The 19474-nt window shown below is 42.2% G+C and overlaps 1 protein-coding gene across 5 annotated transcripts; it reads left to right on the plus strand.

Moving 5' to 3' along the window:
* The first annotated feature begins 372 nt into the window (after positions 1-372).
* On the plus strand, positions 373-19225 carry LOC115202249 (ras-related protein Rab-37). Of its 5 annotated transcripts, none has more exons than XM_029766266.1 (9): positions 377-834; positions 5687-5797; positions 15300-15341; positions 16200-16266; positions 16363-16415; positions 16796-16861; positions 17445-17501; positions 17759-17835; positions 18047-19225. In XM_029766266.1, the coding sequence occupies exons 1-9, from the start codon at positions 670-672 to the stop codon at positions 18153-18155; spliced, it is 747 nt and encodes a 248-aa protein (XP_029622126.1). In that variant the 5' UTR covers positions 377-669; the 3' UTR covers positions 18156-19225. The 5 variants fall into 5 exon arrangements, with proteins under 5 accessions (XP_029622106.1, XP_029622126.1, XP_029622117.1 ...); XM_029766274.1 differs by lacking the exons at positions 377-834; positions 5687-5797 and adding exons at positions 7137-7730; positions 11195-11305; XM_029766246.1 differs by having other exon boundaries at positions 373-834; positions 16200-16415.
* The last annotated feature ends 249 nt before the right edge of the window (positions 19226-19474 follow it).

Here is a 19474-nt window from a genome sequence, read left to right on the forward strand (position 1 = left end):
TTGATTGAATTTAAATAGCTGAATGAAATGTATTCTGCTAGTGAGTAATATGAGTGCTTTATGGGATTATTTTAACAGGTCCCCAAGGCTCTCAGGGAGGCTGGTTAGTATCAATAATCATTAAGGGGTCGTGAGTTTTCCCGTGAAATTAGTTATTGATATACAATATTATTTCGGACACAATTACTAGTTTAAAAGCACGTTTAGGATATGACTCAAAATATGCCTCATCCATCCCTCAAAAGTATATAGCTAATTCGCAGTAATCCCAAAGAGAAGACACGTGATGATGTGCGTTTGAAGAAAGGCGCTCACCGTGGTGCTGAACACGATGCACGTCCTCCACTCCAACGCACACAGTTGACATGGTTTCATAAATACCATAGTACACCTTCGTGTCCGCTTCCAGTAGGAGCGCTTTGATTTAAATTTTTATTCGACTCTGCGGAAATGATCCCCCTAGGTGGCTATAGTTCTTGCCAGGAGCATCAGTATCAAACCTGCAAGTGCAAGGGATTTAGACAAGGAGGGGGCGGTGAGTGTAGAGAAGAGCGACAGCAAACGAGAGAGAGCGGGGAAGGGCGATAAAGTTATTGCAGCTCCGCTTGCTAAAAAAATAAAGCTTCTCAACTCGTTGACAAAAAGATTCTATAGGAACAAATAAAGAAGATGGATATCATTATGGAGAATACCCCTGAAATGGAATGTGTTGACCAGGGCGAGGCGCTTCACTCGGACAGTGCCTATGGGTCATCTGCGGTGGACACGGATACAGAGGACTGCCTGACTCCCTTCGAGATCACTTTCCCCTATAACGAGGACCTAATGCACAAGGTGATTAGGCTACTTTTTCAGAACTTCACTTAACTCTTAGGCTAACTTAAAATCACCAAAGAGGCTGAACTCACATAAGATGATGTGCTAAATTGGCCAATTCTACTGGGGTAGCCTATCTATATACAGACTCTACCTTTTAAATTGTACTCTTTTATAAATATATATTTTAATATTTAAGTGTGTCTCTGTAATAGTATAAAAGTAAACTTTTCTGTCTGCGTGAACAATGCCTTCATTATGTGACATGGGAGGTCCTACAACAGTCAGCATTATACTTGAGTGGATATTTCAGTTGTATGTGTAATGTAGAGGTAAAAATATCAAAGTTGGACTGACTATGTAGGTAAGCAATTTGGAATGGTTGCGCATTGCAGGGACATCTCAGTGTGGGTTGACTGCTTGTGGAGAACCCATTCCCTTTGCCAGCTTCCATGACTTCATCCATCTCTCACCTGAATCAGCACCTGCCAGGTTTCAGGGGCCCTGGACAGCCAGGCTGACAGCTGTACATGTCCAATGGCAATGGGACAAAAAAAAGATAGAACTTTGTCCTCCAGGTTACATCATAAAAATGTAACCTATGACTTTCTATAGTGGAATGTATGGTTAAACTGCTCCCCTTTTGTTTTTGTGAGCCACAGCAACACGCATACACCAGCAAATGCCTACTCATATGATGTATACTTTATCATTATTGACTGCATTTTTATTTGTACATAATCTGAGGACACTTGGAAATTGAAGGGATATGTATCAGGGTTGGGGTCAATTCCATTTAAATTCCAGTCAATTCAGGAAGTACACATAAATACAAATTCCAATTCTCTTCAATGCTTTTCAATGAGAAAAATGTGGTATTAGTATTGGAATTTGGTTTACTTTCTGAATTGACTGGAATTAAAACGAAATTGACCCCAACCCTGATATGTATGCTTCCTGTACGTTCTCTGTTCTTTCCTATGTGTAATCTCATAGCCTTGATAGAACATCTTCCTGTTAAAGACCAAGGCTGCTTTTTAGGACATTAGCACTGATGCCAACGTGAAGTTATTCTAGAGAAATTTGCATCTTTAATGACTTTTTTTTACCTCAGGAAATATGTGGGTGTGTGGTGGAAGTAGATGGGCGGAAATGTCATGAAAGAAAGATGAGACTTGGGGCATGTTATTCCTTTACAGTTGGAGACCAAATTCCCTTTAACGCCACATCATTTTTTCACAAAACACCCACTTATACTCATCAACATTGTTGGGGTAAATTACTTTAGTAAGCAACATCTAATATTAACTTCATACTTTTTCATATCACTTTATTTTTAGGGCAAGTATTTAAATTCATAGCAAGTATATATTATTTATCCATAGGCATCAAGTGTTATGCTAATAATTTGATCATTCTATAACAACTCCATTCCCCAAAGCAGCTCGATAAATCCAGTCCTCATGCCAGCTGACTGAGAATACTCCAGTGTAGGAACAGAAAGTGCTTATGTTGAATGTTTCCATTTACCCTCTGTGTTACTTTCACAAACAATGCAGCGTAATGACTCAGTGGGTGTATGAGGACATCCCCAGAGGTAGATTCTCATTAACTGAAGGAAAACAACAACCTTTTGCTATCTTAGAGAGAGATGTGCAGGGAGATGGGTGTTTCCTCTAGGTTGACAGAATCACATAGCCTTATAGTTTGGTTTTGACTTAGTTAATTGTGAGACATCTGTGGGGGTTATTAGTCTGGGTACCAGTCTGTTTAGATATCATTCCACTCCTTGCCACTCCTGTCAGTTAAATAAAGGTTAAATAAAAAATTAAAGTTATGCCACAGAGACTGGCCTGTCAGCAATCTCAACGTTCAATATGCAGCTGGAATTACAGCTGAGTTGCTCATTGGTTGTTGGAAGAAACGGAGTACACGGACAGGTACCCAGGTTAGGGGGTTATGCCTGATTAACTAAAACAACTCAGGGGGGAGTTGGTACTCTCTTACTATGAGAGCTTGTGTGTTGCTATGGTAAAAGCACCTCTCCCCTGCCCCCTGTGGTAGGCTACACATTTACATTTACGTCATTTAGCAGACGCTCTTATCCAGAGCGACTTACAAATTGGTGCATTCACCTTACACCCCCACTTCCTCTCCATTTTCCCAAACTCTCCCCACCCCCTGTTGCCCCCCCCACATACAGACATTAATGTTGGATGAGGATGACAAGAAATAGTAATGTAGTTGGTTGACAGTGGTTTCCGGTTGCTCAGGCCTTCACACAGGGTGCACCCACTGTGTGTTTGTGCTCCATGCGTCATCAGACGAAGCTGCAAGTCTGCGTCAGACTGTTGTTGGTGTTGTGATCGTGTATTCATGAATGCTATCCTTTCCTAAGCATCCACCCCCACAATTAACCTTTAATAAAATATAAATAAAACGTGCAAATACAAAGAAATGTTATGGCACGTTATGTATTCCAAAGCTTTCTATAAGTGAATGTTAAAGTCGCTTCAAAAGGTCAGTGTCTATTGCTTGATTTGTGATTTTAAATTGACCTGAGATTTTCAATCCCAGATTTTAAAAGGTCAACACTAATGTCAGCACTTATATCTAGTCCAGTCCCCAGACAGTCTCCACTATGTATTCTGTAGGAAGAGAAAGAGTTCATCTGGGTGAAGACTAGAAATAATGTATTTTAGCTAAATCTACCATATCTGGTGAGAGAGTAATGAAGAAATTAACATTTTCTTTCTGAGGCCTAAACATGAGAAAGTTGAGAAAGGGATGTGAGTAGGGATGTGAGGGATTAGAGTGTTGTGGAGCTGAGTGGGCTGTGAGGCTCTATGAGCTAGCAGAATAGAGGCAGTGGGGCCGCCTGCTGGGAGGTGATAAATGTCAACAAAAGAGGCGAAGAGCGTCTGCTGACTGCTGCCACGGAGCCCCAGGCTAGCCACACAACACCAGCCACCAACCTGATAACCATGGCAACAGGGCCTTATTGATGCCCACGTGCAACGCTCCTCTCTCAAATCAACAGCAGATCCCCGTTGGGATGACGCATGACCCTCAGCAATGGGAGATCATTCCTATCGTATAAGAGGACCCTTGACTGAGTGTTGACTGTCTCTCGCTCTGTCTCTCTCTCTCTGTGTGTGTGTGTGCAGAGGTGCCTGGAGAAGTGGGTATACTCTAATTCTGCCAAACATTTCCCAAACGGCCCGGCCGGCGAAGGAAAGACACCCTGTGTGAAAAATTCTATGAGAAACAGTGACATACACTCTGACTGACCTAAAATGATCAATCCCATATTGGTCTTTCACAGTCAGGTATCCAATCTGTACTGTACAGCAGGCTAATAGTAGGCCTACTATTGAAAGATGAATAAGGATGTTAACCGAGTAAGACATTTACATTTGTTTGTGTAGATACCATTTAATTCAAGTGTGCAGGCACCTAGCACTGTTGTTTAGTTAGTGGTGTTTCTGTTGCACATATAGCACAAGATGGAGATTGCAAAACAAATGGCAATAATTGATGCAAATAATCATATCATTCTGATATCACTTTATATTACGAGGCATGTCTTACCTTGCTTCAAAGTAGCCTATATAGCCAAAATCCCACCATAGAAACCTGGAGGTAATTCTTTTCTAAAGACTTCCACTTTTGCATACTCCTGTTCTACTGGTTTTCTTTAAGCTTTCTTTCATTGTCTAGCAGCCAAAGGTATTATCCTAGTCATATTAGCAACCCATGATAGTTGTTACATCTTTAGATCTCCCCTCTTTCTAAATATAGGCCTAACGCCGTGTGCACATTGCTGCGCCTAAAATGTGAAGAAATAATTGTTTATCAACATTTTAAGCGAAACATTCTGATCTGTTCCATCAGAATTATTTATTGATACAGCATATACCTCCACTACACTACTTTGATATGCATCATGGGAATTAAGAAGGGAATATACAAGGCCCACTGAAAAACAAGTGAATATACACCGTATACCTGCGTATACTCTCCACTACACCACTGTGTGTGTGTGCGTGTGTGTGTGTGTGTGTGTGTGTGTGTGTGTGTGTGTGTGTGTGTGTGTGTGTGTGTGTGTGTGTGTGTGTGTGTAGCCTGCTGATGTGTGTTTGTCTGTGCTGTGTGTCATTGTGCAAGAGGTTTTTCAGTTGAGTGGGCCAGGAGAGATCTCTTAATGCTCCCTTTGGGGCATAGAGAGCATCGTCTTGAATCCAAGTAGCCATGGCTGACATGATGCTCAGGCTGCAGCTGCCTTATATCCCTGGTACATTCAGACTCATCCACTGCCATTTCCCTCCCCCCGCCGGGTATTTACCAAACTGACCTTCAGAGCATCACATTATATTACACACATTATATGGCATCAGGCAAGGGCATGTTCCGCACTGTAAGCAACAGATGCACATATACAGTAGGGTACGCTACACCCACTCATTGTACAGGCCTATAGATGAGCAGTGTGCTGTGCTGTTCTGTTCTGTACACTCTTAGAAAAAAAGGTGCTATCGAGAAAGTAAAATGGTTTTTCGGCTGTCCCCATAGGAGAACCATTTGAAGAACCCTTTTTGGTTCCAGGTAGAACCCTTTTGGGTTCCATGTAGGACCCTTTCCATGGAGGGTTCTACATGGAACCCAAAATGGTTCTTTGTGGAACCAAAAAGGGTTCTCCCTGGAACCAAAAAGGGTTATGCTATGGGGGCAGCCAAAGAACCCTTTTTTATAAGAGTGCACTATGCTGTTCTGTGTAGTGTTGTGCTGTGCTGTGTAGTGCTGTGCTGTGCTGTGTAGTGCTGTGCTGTGCTGTGGCTAACCTGCTCTCTGTTCTTCCTGCTATTCACAGACCATCATGGTGGGAGACAGCGGCGTGGGGAAGACCTCTCTGCTCGTCCAGTATGACCAAGGCAAGTTCATACCCGGCTCCTTCTCTGCCACTGTGGGCATCGGCTTCACGGTGAGTCTCTGCGTTGTTTGCCATGAGCCATAGGGGACAAGTGACCATGAAGGGAACAGATCACTTTGTTACTGGGATTGCTGGGACAACAAGTATCTTCCCTTCCAGGGTCCCTAAATGCTGTTGTCTGAGGTGCCAATCATCTTCCTCTTTCTGCAATCATAATGATCTTTAGCACACAGTTGGGTGTTACTAGAAAGGTGGTCTGTTCCCTGATGGATAGCTGTGTTTCGTAGATGTATCACTCACTGTTATGAATGTGAACTGGAGTGATTGATTGTCTGCATATACAGTCTACATTATCACTGTGGTGATGTATGGTGGGCTTCCATTCACAGAGAAAATGAAAGGAAGAAAGAAAGAAAGAAAGAAAGAAAGAAAGACAGAAAGAAAGAAAGAAAGAAAGAAAGGGACTGTAAAAGATAGAAAGCTCAGGGTGATGCTATTTTCAGAAATAGACCTGAATGTTTTGTGCTGTGACAGACAGTGATGATGAAGGCTTTGTTTGTCTGAAGGCATATAAGCCACACAAAAGCAATGTAGAAAAAGGACACAAAAAGCTGCTTACCTTGGAGATACGAAAAATGCTTTGTCATACAGTAAAATGTTGTAACGAAAATGCAGTGGGTATAAAAAGGTTTGGTTGCACTTGCAGAAACCTTTTGTTGTACTAGGTGGATAGAAGATTAACCAAGGTTCGCCAGACTGTCTGTCTGTCTGTCTGTCTGTCTGTCTGTCTGTCTGTCTGTCTGTCTGTCTGTCTGTCTGTCTGTCTGTCTGTCCCCACAACTGCCTGTAATGTGAAGTGATGGAGCTAGAGAGAGATACACCCACAACCATCTCTTTTTCTCGTCTCTCTCTTTTGAACACTGGGGGGAGACAAACTCTTAGTCAAAGATTCAGCTGGTATCCATCCACATGATCATACATGGCTTGGCAATTAGGAGAACATTTTTGACATTATGTCATGTCAATTAAGTGAAAGAAAATGAGATTCTCATATGAACACTGTCTGTTTATAGTGTATTTTCTCAAGGCTACATACATTCTTTGAAAAGTAGACATTGGTGAGGAAAGACCATCTACCTGACATGTGGACCAAAAAAAAAATGTATGAAATGTATGCATTCACTACTGTAAGTCGCTCTGGATAAGAGCGTCTGCTAAATGACTAAAATGTAAAAATGTAAATGTAAATTGTAGGAATTTGTCAGAATTCTGAAATCACTGGAATATCATTAATTTAGGATTGAAACTGAAAAGTGTATTTTTCAGTGGCAACACGTTGACAGACGTTTTTTTCGTTCGCTGAACTCCTCCTCTTTCATGATCAACGAGTTCAGTACCACCTGTGACTAATAACTCGTGCCATCACTGCCTGTTGCGTCCGTGGCTCGGTTGAAGACCTAGTTGTTTTCATTTATGAAAATGACAAAAAACTGCCTCGTTTCATAGACCTAAATTACATTATCTTCATTGGACAAATGACAATAGCAACGTCGTTTCATCTGCCAACGCGTAAAGAATGATGCGATCCGTTCCAACGTTCTGAATAAATAACTGTTTCCGCATATTGATCATATTTTCTCCACGAATGTAGCCGAATCCCCCTTTAAGTTTTAACCACGACTCTGTGATTGGCATTAGTTGATTCAGCGTCAAGAAATTGTTCTTAGAAAGCGCTGGGTGGTTTTGGACAACGCTAAATGACTGCCGATGGACTCATTGCTCGTGTTAACTGGTTTTGAGTCACTGGCATCTCGGGAGGAACATCGCGTGGCGCGCTGACAGATATCGGTGATACTTGGTGATAGACATTGCGATGTCCACAAAGAAGGCATCGTTGAAGGATAAAGAGACTAAAAACGGAACATCAAAATATGTGTTGGAGAGATGCGCCTCGGTTTGCCAGTATTTTGATATTGCCTTCAAGGTCTGTATTAGGCTGTTATTATTTGGATATATATTATTAGGCTATGTTTATTATGTGCTTATAACAGTATTATGCTTCTGATCATGTTATGGCGCTGCCTGCTGGTATTAATATTGACTGTAGCCTAATTGAGAAGCTTCACTGGTGGTACAGGTGTCCATCTCTCAAACAAATGAAGGAAAATCTATTAAAATACAGTAGTTTGTCTACTCGGCACACCAGTACACTCCTATAAAAAAGGGTTCCAAAGGGGTTCTTTGTCTGTCCCCATAGAAGAACCCCTTTGGTTCCAGGTGAAACCCTTTTTTTGTTCCAGGTAGAACCATTTTGGGTTCTGTGGAAAAGGTTCTAAACTCAGCAAAAAAAGAAACGTCCTCTCACTGTCAACTGCATTTATTTTCAGCAACCTTAACATGTGTAAATATTTGTATGAACATAAGATTCAACAACTGAGACATAAACTGAAGAAGTTCCACAGACCTGTGACTAAGAAATGGAATTATGTGTCCCTGAACAAAGTGGGGGTCAAAATCAAAAGTAACAGTCAGTATCTGATGTGGCCACCAGCTGCATTAAGTACTGCAGTGAATCTCCTCCTCATGGACTGCACCAGATTTGCCAGTTCTTGCTGTGAGATGTTACCCCACTCTTCTACCAAGGCACCTGGAAGTTCCCGGACATTTCTGGGGGGAATGGCCCTAGCCTTCACCCTCCAATCCAACAGGTTCCAGTCGTGCTCAATAGGATTGAGATCTGGGCTCTTCGCTGGCCATGGCAGAACACTGACATTCCTGTCTTGCAGGAAATCACGCACAGAACAAGCAGTATGGCTGGAGGGTCATGTCAGGATGAGCCTGCAGGAAGGGTACCACATGAGGGAGGAGGATGTCTTCCCTGTAACGCACAGCGTTGAGATTGCCTGCAATGACAACAAGCTCAGTCCAATGATGCTGTGACACCGCCCCAGACCATGACGGACCCTCCACCTCTAAATCGACCCCGCTCCAGAGTACATGCCTCGGTGTAACACTCATTCCATCGATGATAAACGTGAATCCGACCATCACCTCGGTGAGACAAAACCGCAACTCGTCAGTGAAGAGCACTTTTTGCCAGTCCTGTCTGGTCCAGCGACGGTGGGTTTGTTGCCAGTGATGTCTGGTGAGGACCTGCCTTACAACAGGCCTACAAGCCCTCAGTCCAACCTCCTAAGCCTATTGCGGACAGTCTGTGCACTGATGGAGGGATTGTGCGTTCCTGGTGTAACTCGGGCTGTTGTTGTTGCCATCCTTTACCTGTCCCGCAGGTTTGATGTTCGTATGTACCGATCCTGTGCAGGTGTTGTTACACGTGGTCTGCCACTGCGAGGACAATCAGCTGTCAGTCCTGTCTCCCTGTAGCGCTGTCTTAGGCGTCTCACAGTACAGACATTGCAATTTATTGCCCTGGCCACATCTGCAGTCCTCATGCCTCCTTGCAGTATGCCTAAGGCACGTTCACGCAGATGAGCAGGGACCCTGAGCATCTTTCTTTTGGTGTTTTTCAGAGTCAGTAGGAAGGCCTCTTTAGTGTCCTAAGTTTTCATAACTGTGACCTTAATTGCTCGCCGTCTGTAAGCTGTTAGTGTCTTAACGACCATTCCACAGGTGCATGTTCATTAATTGTTTATAGTTCATTGAACAAGCACGGGAAACGGTGTTTAAACCCTTTACAATGAAGATCTGTGAAGTTATTTGGGTTTTTATTCATTATTTTTGAAAGACAGGGTCCTGAAAAAGGGACGTTTCTTTTTTTGCTGAGTTTACATGGAACCCAAAACGAGTCTACTTGGAACCAAAAGGGTTCTACCTGGAACCAACAAGGGTTCTTCATAGGGTCCAATCGGGACAGCCAAAGAACCTTTTAGGTTCTAGATAGATTTTTTTCTAAGAGGGTAGCCCTTGCTTTTGTGAAGTTTCCCCTTAATGTAGCACAATATACCACTATGGAATAAGAACAGCTGTTATCATTGTGGCAAGCTTCTATTCTGTTTACATTACTCTTAATTACCACACCACTATCAATTATGTGCCTTGCCACACACCAGTGCACACCAATTTCAAAGTCACCCAGTAAAATACTTCTTAAGTGAAAGTCTAAAAGTATTTGGTTTTAAATATACTTAAGTACATTTGAGCAATTCCATTTACTTTTGATTCTTAAGTATCAAAAGTAAAAGTATAAACCAGAGGACACAATTAAATGTTTTTATTTTTTATTGACGGATAGCCATGGGCACACTCCAACACTCAGACATCATTTACAAATTAAGCATTTGTGTTTAGTGAGTCCTACAGATCAGAGGCAGTAGAAATGACCAGGGATGTTCTCTTGATACGTGTGTGAATTGGACCATTTACTTGTCAAAATGTAACTAGTACTTTTGGGTGATAGGGAAAATGTATGGAGTAAAAAGTCCATTATTTTCTTTAGGAATGTAGTGAAGTAAAAATGGGCAAAAATATAAATAGTAAAGTATAGATACCCCAAAAAACTACTTAAGTAGTACTTTACACCACTGGATAATGTAGCCAATGTGACACAGGTTTATTTGATATGAATCACGCTATTCAGTCCTCCCATTCTTAGTGATACCTAAATATTGGCTCCAGGAAGAATGTAGTACTTGGTAATACAGGTTAACTGCATACCACGTAATAGTACATTTCTCTCCAACTCTTAGGGGGAAAAGTCCATGTTATTGTATTTAAAATGTAATTACAGTAAAGGTGCATATTGTTACATAGTACTTTTAATCATGAGCGTTTGGGGATTGATCAGAATCAGGAGTTGTGGTTAATGGACTAGACCAAGCAGAAGTACAACAGGTCATTCACATAGTCAAGCAGTTTCACATCAGTCCCATGATGGTTTGTGCAAATATGATCTCTCATACATATCCACTCTAAGCTGTTTTACTGCAGAACACTACTCATGTTGAAATATGAATGATCAAATGAATAAGGGTAGACCCACACATCAACCCCATCATTTAGTCTACAACCTTATAAAGATGAAATCAACGGATGGATAAAATATCCAAACTAAATCAGGCGCCCAATAAATAACCAGGAAATTCAGATGAGGCTAAAACAACAAGAACATTTTGCAATAGGATCATGAGTCAGTGCTTTGACACTTAGCAACACTAGTCATCATGATGTCGTGAAATTCTAGTTTTATAATTTTCACTTCTCATGGATGCACAGCATCATGAAATAATCAACAGATTACTTTCAGAAAGTCATTTGCATATGAACCAGTTGAACTCTATGATTAATCTCTTAAGACCAAACATTGTTCAGTGAAAGCTTGTTTGGAGTTATTACTTTTCTTCTGGTCATGTGAGGGTTGATGTCAGTGTGTTGGGCCCAGGTATGACCCCTAACCCCTCTCTTTGACCTCTCGCTGTGACGCCTCTCTAGGTGATGCTGCTGGGAGACTCTGCGGTGGGGAAGACATGTGTGCTGGTGCGCTTTAAAGACGGGGCCTTTTTGGGAGGCAACTTCATAGCCACCGTGGGAATAGACTTTAGGGTGAGAGAGATGTCAGTAGACTCAGAGTGGGGTCAACTCATGGTTGGAAGGTTCTTTGTGTCTATACATTCATAATGTATATATTATGTCTGCTGTTTTTCTCTGTTCTTTCTCATTTCTAAATGGTCTATTTACAAGATAAATGCTAGAATGTTGTTGAAGAATCCATACATAAAATATTTTCCCATCCTATTTCAGTTAAATCTGTAAATCCAATAACCACTTTAAAGTGTTTTCATGCAGTGATGATGGCTCAAAATGTACAAACCCTTTCACAAATCAGTCAAGTCCATAGAGCACTTCTGCTACTGCGCCGCATATGGCTCCAGAATGATTGTTTTCAGCCTGGAGGAGCTGTACGTTACGTTACCCCCCCAAACGATGCTCTGCCCTGGCTGGGGTCAAATAAACAAGCAGCTCTCATGTGGGGGACAGATTGGTGGGGGACAGATTTCCATAGCTACCAACCAGCTACTGGAGAGACAGAGAGAAAAAGATAGAGAAAATGAGTGAGAGATGGAAAAAGAGAGAGAATATGGACAGAAAGAAAGACTCTTGCACCAGTGGATTTGGACCCGCTCACCCTCCAAAGAAAACACTCTATCTAATGGCTGGTAAAATGGCGGTTTTGGAGGAAATGATGTTGCATTAAGGCAGAGTATTGTGTTACCACTCTGTGTTGATGGTGTAGACATTAGGACTGCCTGGGATGGGAGTACAACATGGATAGGGATGTGTGGAGCGTTTATGTAGACAAATGGATGCTTGTGCAACAGGTAATAACTATTCATGAGATTCATAAATAAGTGCATTATAACAATGAGTTGTGTGTAGTGACCACCCACGGCTACTTGCATTGCATCTGTATGGAACAGAAGATTATAAGGAGAGATGATTTTGAGACTGATACAGGATCAGTCAATATGTTCCTTGCTGAGCCTCCAGCTATACCAGTCAATACTCTGTGTGGATGGGAAGACTGATGTGACTGGCTCTAACATAGCAGGGCTATTTTGGCCCTGCTTCCTTGTAGCAGTTACTCAGCATGCGGGCTTGTCAACGCGAAGCCGTGTGTGGCCAATCTGCGTAATAATTGGAGGGAAAAACGGAAACCCATGGCAACTAATGCAGGGGTTGGACCATGTCCGTTCTGCCAAGGTGGAAGTCCCAATGGGTGGTGACTCCTGTTGAGAGGGGCTATTTTAGAAGATTGGACTCACTTCAGAGAGAGTGTGTGTCTGTCAGTGTGCTCACAGGAAAGGCAGGGGCTGACTGTACCCGGGTACTGACAGTGGAGTAATGAGGTTAGCTTAGAGGAAATTATATGTACCAGTTGTAGCATTCACTTCCTTCATTTCAACATTGTTGCTTGTGTCATGTTTTCAGTTAGTGACTTTCCCCCTGTTTTTCCCTGAAATACAAACAGGAAGTTTAAAAAGCCAGTGTGAGGTAAACTGGTTCAGTTACCTGCATAATAATGACACCTACACAGCAGACTGACCTTACAACAAGCTGTTATTGGTTGACCTCTAGAATGTGTGCCGTTGGGTTTGTTCGTGAGTGTGTATGTGTGTGGGTGGGTGGGTGTATGTGCGTACGTATTTGGGACTTAGTTTAGAAGGGACACATCATTTCGCATGACTTAGGCATCTTATTCCTTCTCAATCTTCCATATTCTTTCTATACTCCCTCAAAGAGCATTTTTCACAAGATATGTTTTTCACTTGGAAGCATCTTATTCCTCCTCAATCTTCCATATTCCTTCTATATTGTCTTGGAGAGCATCTTTCACAAGATATGTTTTTCACTAATCCATATCTGTAGCTAATATTCTTTTTTTCACTCAGGACTATTTTAGAATCCTGCCTATACAGGAAATCACATGGCGTCCCTGACAGCCACAGGAAATTAGCGGGGGAGTGGGTTGTTATTTTGCCAGTCTTCTTTCTCACTATTGTGCAATTAAGTCTAATTCCAGAACCTCTGTAGTGTGGGCGTAGCAATTGGCTTTCTTTGCCGGCCTCTGAAGCTCCTCTTAGTTTTCATGTTGTCTGTATGAGTCTATATAGCAGTGCCGATTTTAGCATGGAAATCTTGGTGCCCCCCCCCCCAAAAAAAAAGTGGGATGCATGCCATCAAATCCACAACACAACATTAAACAATACATGAATTACACTATAACAGTGACAAACTGTGCCCACAAACTGTTAGGGCCTACGTAAAGCTGTCCCAACACCTTACCACTGCTAAACCTGGCTTTCAGCGGAGCCTTGTCTGGCAGTGAAACAGTTCATTCAGCCTCATTTACTGCCTTTTAAAAAAACATAGCTGACATGGCAGACTTGCTTAAACAAATGTGGTTTCTACTGACAAATGAGATGTAGAAACTATGGCATAAGGGGACGACAAGCGGATAAGAGGCAATCCGTAATTCCGATTAAGATGTTAATGAGCAAGCGACGATGGACGTAGTCAATGTAACTATTTGTTCAGCGCTTTTGAAATGTATAGCGACAGAATTCAGAACATGGGCCGTTCTTACAGTGTACTCCCTGTACAAATCAGAACCGTAGGATAAAAAAAGGGGGCATATAAACCGACAATGAAAGCTTTTACAATATTCGATGATTACAGTTCTCCAAAACAGGTTAATGGCTATATGTTCACCACCAAGTTAGAACAGTAGGTGAAATGAAGAGGTGAAAGTAGACCAAATTATTTGGGTGAGGCACATTGAACGCCATTTGGGTGAAGCTGTACAAAACAGTAGCCAAACAAGCATACACCGGGCCATGAATGATATGTTTACAATACCGTGTTGGTGAAAATAGACCAATTATGGTGAGGCACATGGGTTATTACACATTAAACACTCAGTATTACTTTCTTAGCTACAGTATACATTTCTCCCTGGCATATTACATAATTTATGCAGCAGCATAGAATACATTTTTGGACTCACCTTGGGAAGGTGGCGCAGCGGTCCTTTGTGGGCAAATTTTGTCATCAAACTTTGTCATCAAACTTTGTCATTCTCTGGAGGGGGGGAAAAAAACACAGCCACTCCATTGAATAGCAGGCTAACGTTTGTGGTTTCTTTGCAACGCTTGCAGTTAATCCACTGATTCCTTCCAAACGACTCATTGTTGAATTTGCAATTTCCAACTTGTTGTGTAATGTTTATGTCCAATGGCCTATGAGCACCGATACATTTTATCTATAATGTCTCTTCATTATTTCTCTTCATATGACAAGGATTAAAAAGGATTTGCCAGTAGATTGTCAACTTGATGACAACTGATGATGACTGCTAGCTAAGATTTTGAAAGTATGATGTTGACATGATCAGTCCAATCAAAGCTACTGTAGATATAATGTGATTTGACGTCATTTTATCTGTGGCCAATGACCTTGAGCCTTCTTGGAAGGGCACTTCTAATCTAAGTCTATGGCAGAACCCAAAGGGCTCACATTCTTGATGTCTACCCTTAAAGGTGGGTGACAGTGTGTCCCCACTGAGCCAATCACAGTGCAATGCTCCTATTTTTTGCTGGACTGCCCCACCACCACATAAAGCACTGAGCTAGGCTGAAACACCTGCATTTTAGAGCTGCCTATTTATATGCAGCTTTATTAACTCAATGATATATATATATATATATTTTTTTTTTTACACTGTTTGCAAACTGATATGTCACACATATTAATGCCAAAATAACATGCAAAACAGGCAAGCCCCCCCCAAAAAACAAAATATGTTTATTTATTTATATTTTTGCAAAAAAGGTGGGGCCCACCTGCCCTGAATGACGGGTCGCCACTGCTATACAGCATGCTGTGCCATTTCCTGTCTGTTTGTTCTTTAGAATATTCTTGCTTTCTGAAGCTTCTTAATATTTAAATACCTGTGATGTATTTTGTCTGAGTCTGTCTCTATTATGCAAAAAGACCCCCGTAGACAGTCCTGTGGTTAACTGTTTCCTCTCCTCATCAGAATAAAGTTGTGACGGTGGACAACGCGAAGGTCAAACTCCAGGTGAGAGAGCAGGGACGTCTACACCCAACATTGATACCACTATTCCTGTGATCCTATCCCTACCAGCCTAATTCATTAAACCACAGTCAGTATCATAATATTACACAGTGGGCAGTGGCATATGTGGTCAACACGCAAGTGTCCCTATGTAACTACAGCGTATCTATTGCAAATACGTTGTTATCATATCCTGTTCTAGTGACAATTCTGGCTGAGAGGTGCCAAACATTTAAATGCCTTTGGTGGGTTTTGTCAGAGCAGCATACCACCCTGCATCCCAATGCTGGCTTGCCTCTGAAGCTAAGTAGGGTTAAGCAGGGTTGGTCCTGGTCGGTCCCTGGATGGGAGACCAGATGCTGCTGGAAGTGGTGTTGGAGGGCCAGTAGGAGGCACTCTTTCCTCTGGTCAAAATCAAAAAGATCCCAGGGCAGTGATTGGGGACATTTCCCTGTGTAGGGTGCCATCTGTTGGATGGGATGTTAAATGGGTGTCTTCTGACTCTTTGTGGTCACTAAAGATCACATGCCACTTATTGTAAGATTAGGGGTATTAACCTCGGTGTCTTGGCTAAATTCCCAATCTGGCTGTCATACAATCATGGCTACCTAATCATCCCCAGCTTCCAATTGGCTCATTCATCCCCCTCCTCTTCCCTGTAACTATTCCCCAGGTCATTTCTGTAAATGAGAATGTGTTCTCAATCAACTTACCTGGTAAAATTAAAATTAAATAAATAAGCCACGTGACTATTCTAATGTATTACACTGTAAAATATATTGATCATTATCGATCACATATTTCCCGTTTTCCAGGTTTATTACATTGTTATAATTAATTTGTTTCACCTCTTTCTCCCAGATCTGGGATACTGCAGGACAGGAGAGATTCCGCAGTGTCACGCACGCCTACTACAGAGACGCACAGGGTAATCTCTGCTCTATTAAAACACTTCCTGGTTGTGTGTGTTGTAGAATGCTAAGGACACGTGGCTGTGTGAGACTCTCTGCCTTTCTCTCCTCAGCTCTCCTCCTGCTCTATGACATCACCAGCAAGTCATCCTTTGACAACATCAGGGTGAGAAACCTATCATGTCACTCTTCACTCCTCCTTATCGCCTCACGTCTTCTCATTAGACCTTTTTAGAGGAAGAACCCAGAATTTCTTTTACATGCCAAGTAATATATGGCCTCCGCATTACATTACTGAAGTGACCTCCACAATGACATTTCATGACATTTCCAAGAAGCCATTTTTGAAGTTTTTGAAGGTTTGGGGATAAGAGGAAGTGCAGCTCAGAATGGCAGAATGGAGAATAGTAACCAAAGCAGCAGAGCAGAGAAATTGATTATGTTTTTGTAGAGAGGGTCTCCTTTAGCACTGGCATTTTTACTGACTAATCTCCTTTTTAATATCTCTCTCTCCCTCTCTCCCCCCCACCCCCCCTTCCCATATAGGCCTGGCTGACTGAAATTCATGAGTATGCTCAGAAGGATGTGGTCATCATGTTGCTCGGCAACAAGGTGTGAGCTAGACATCATTTTGGTTTTGTAGAGTGTATCAAGAGAAGTCGTCATACCAAAAGTAACAATAAGAACACAACACACACAGAAACATATTTGTCTCTGCTATTGACTTTGTAGCCTAATTACACATGCACGCACGCACACACACACACACACACACACACACACACACACACACACACACACACACACAGTGTGTCAGCCTCAGAGTTTATATTGAAGCTGAATTAGAACGTTACTAGTGAATACATGTGTTGTGATGATTTCAAATAGAACTGGTGGCATCTCCAGTTCAACAGCACCCATAGATCATGTGACCCCTCTGGTGGTGCTACTACAGAGACACTGGGTCATTGCTGTCACGTTCCACCAGACATCATTTATTCCCAGAGCTGGGGAGAGCAGCAGGACAGGGAACATTTCTCTCTCTGAGCAATGTTTGGCCTGTGCTCAGACACTCAGAGGCAGCCTGGAGACTGCCCTGGGAACTGCTGTGGCTTGTGTGGGCTGATGTAGTGGTGCCTCTCTGGATCTAATGGACTAGTTGTGTCCATGACTCTCCTCTGCTCTGTCCAAACAGACGGACATGGCCGGAGAGAGGGTCATCAAGCGTGAGGAGGGAGAGAAGCTGGCCAAGGTAAGAGACAAGGCCCACTTAAAGGGTTTGCTCCAATCTCATACCGCAAAACACCAAGTAGCCTCTTCTAAAGCAACTGTACAGCACTGTGAAATGAAAACAAGCTTGAAATGTTGATTTATATGCTGCACTTGTGAACTGATGTTCCCTCATGTGTTGGAGAGATGTATCACGCTGAGTGTTTGGTAGTGAGTTCATTCATATGATGAATATGGTGTACTTGAGTAGTGCCATTAAAAGCCCTGGATGCTTTTCAGGAATATGGAGTCCCTTTCATGGAGACCAGTGCCAAGACTGGAGTCAACGTAGAGCTGGCCTTCCTGGCTGTAGCAAAGTAAGTCACGACTCATGTTATTTCTAAATGAAAGTTGCACTGTATGTGAAAAGGCAAAGACATATTGCCCAATTATGTACCTCATCTCTCCTTCTCTTTTCCCTTATGTTTTCAATTTCTCTGCTCTGCACTGCTCCATCCCACACACTCTCCTCTCTCTCTCTCTCTCTATCTCTCTATCTATCTATCTCTCTCTCTCTCTGCCTGCCAGGGAGTTGAAGCACAGAGCTGCCCAGCAGCCCAACGAGCCCAAGTTCCAGATCCACGACTACATTGCGTCTGAGAAGCAGAAGTCTGGCTGCTGTGGTGGCTACATGTAGCTGGACCTCTCACCAACTGTTACACCACACCAGGCCACAGTGAGAGAGGAGCGAGGGAGAGAGAGACACAAACATCTACAGAGGGAGGGAGGTAAAGAGAGAGAGACAGTCCCCCTAAAATAGCATCATCAGATTGCAAGTAGTCAAAAAGAGCAGAGCAACCACATTGTGAAAAAGAGAACACCTGGTCTGCTCCCCACCTACTTGGAAGGCCTATGGCAACTAGCCAACCCTCATTCTACCCCTATCAGGAGAAAAACCATGTCAGTGTTTTCGGTTGGATAGAAATGCATTACCAGTGTATTTAAAATGCGAATTTATATTTGAAACATGCTCGGATCATTTAGCTCATGTGTATCACATGCTGCAGCTGCAGCCTGTCAGCCTTACTCATTATTGCCATAAGGAAGGATTGGAAATCCAAATGGAATTTCTTGCCCCAATTTTGCCATATTTACAAAGAAATTAGGAAATGATCTGATCACTTTATGTAAAGATGTTAGGTGGAATAAAATACAGATTTTTTGGGGCTCATGGCTTCATTTCACCACATTCTATTCAGGACTAAATGCCATTATACATGTTGTATGAGGAGCACCCTGTACTACTGCGGTGTCATACACAGCGTGTTCCAGATGCCGCCTCTACCGGCTGAAAATATGTCTAATGACAGTTATTTTGTAATTATACTCCAAATTAAAATTATTTTCTGAAATGTTGTGGCCAAATGTTAATTGAGGTGGTGGTCAGAAGTTCCAGCATGAGTTTTGATTTGCTTTTAAACGTGCCATCCAACAATAAGAGAGCTCCCTCAGACACTGTTGATGTGGAGCCTCTATCAGTCATCATTAATGGATGTTGTTGTTGTCTCTACTGTACATGGGTTGTTCATGGGTTGCATTGTGTAAAATGTTCCTTTGTATTTGGTTCATTATGATTGTTTGCTTATTGAATTTGCTTGATGTCACAATTATTGTCACTCTCTATGGAGGTGTCACAGTGATCACAAAGTGCCATGGAAAACTGCTTTGTTATCGTACAGTATATAAAAACTATTTTTTTGTAATGAAGATGGTGGTGTTTTATTGCAGTGTGTGTTTGTATATCTGTTCTTTGAGTATCTGGGGAGGAGGAAATAGGTCAGGGTTTCCCAACTGGCGGCCACTGGTGGTTTTATTTGACCCCCCAAGTTTTCTGAGCAAAAACAACTATATATACAGTACCAGTCAAATGTTTGGACACAACTACTCAAGGGGTTTTCTATATTTTTACTATGTTCTACATTGTAGAATAGTAGTGAAGACATCACAACTATGAAA

Source organism: Salmo trutta, chromosome 1 (assembly GCF_901001165.1).
Source record: "Salmo trutta chromosome 1, fSalTru1.1, whole genome shotgun sequence".
Classification (NCBI taxonomy): domain Eukaryota; kingdom Metazoa; phylum Chordata; class Actinopteri; order Salmoniformes; family Salmonidae; genus Salmo; species Salmo trutta.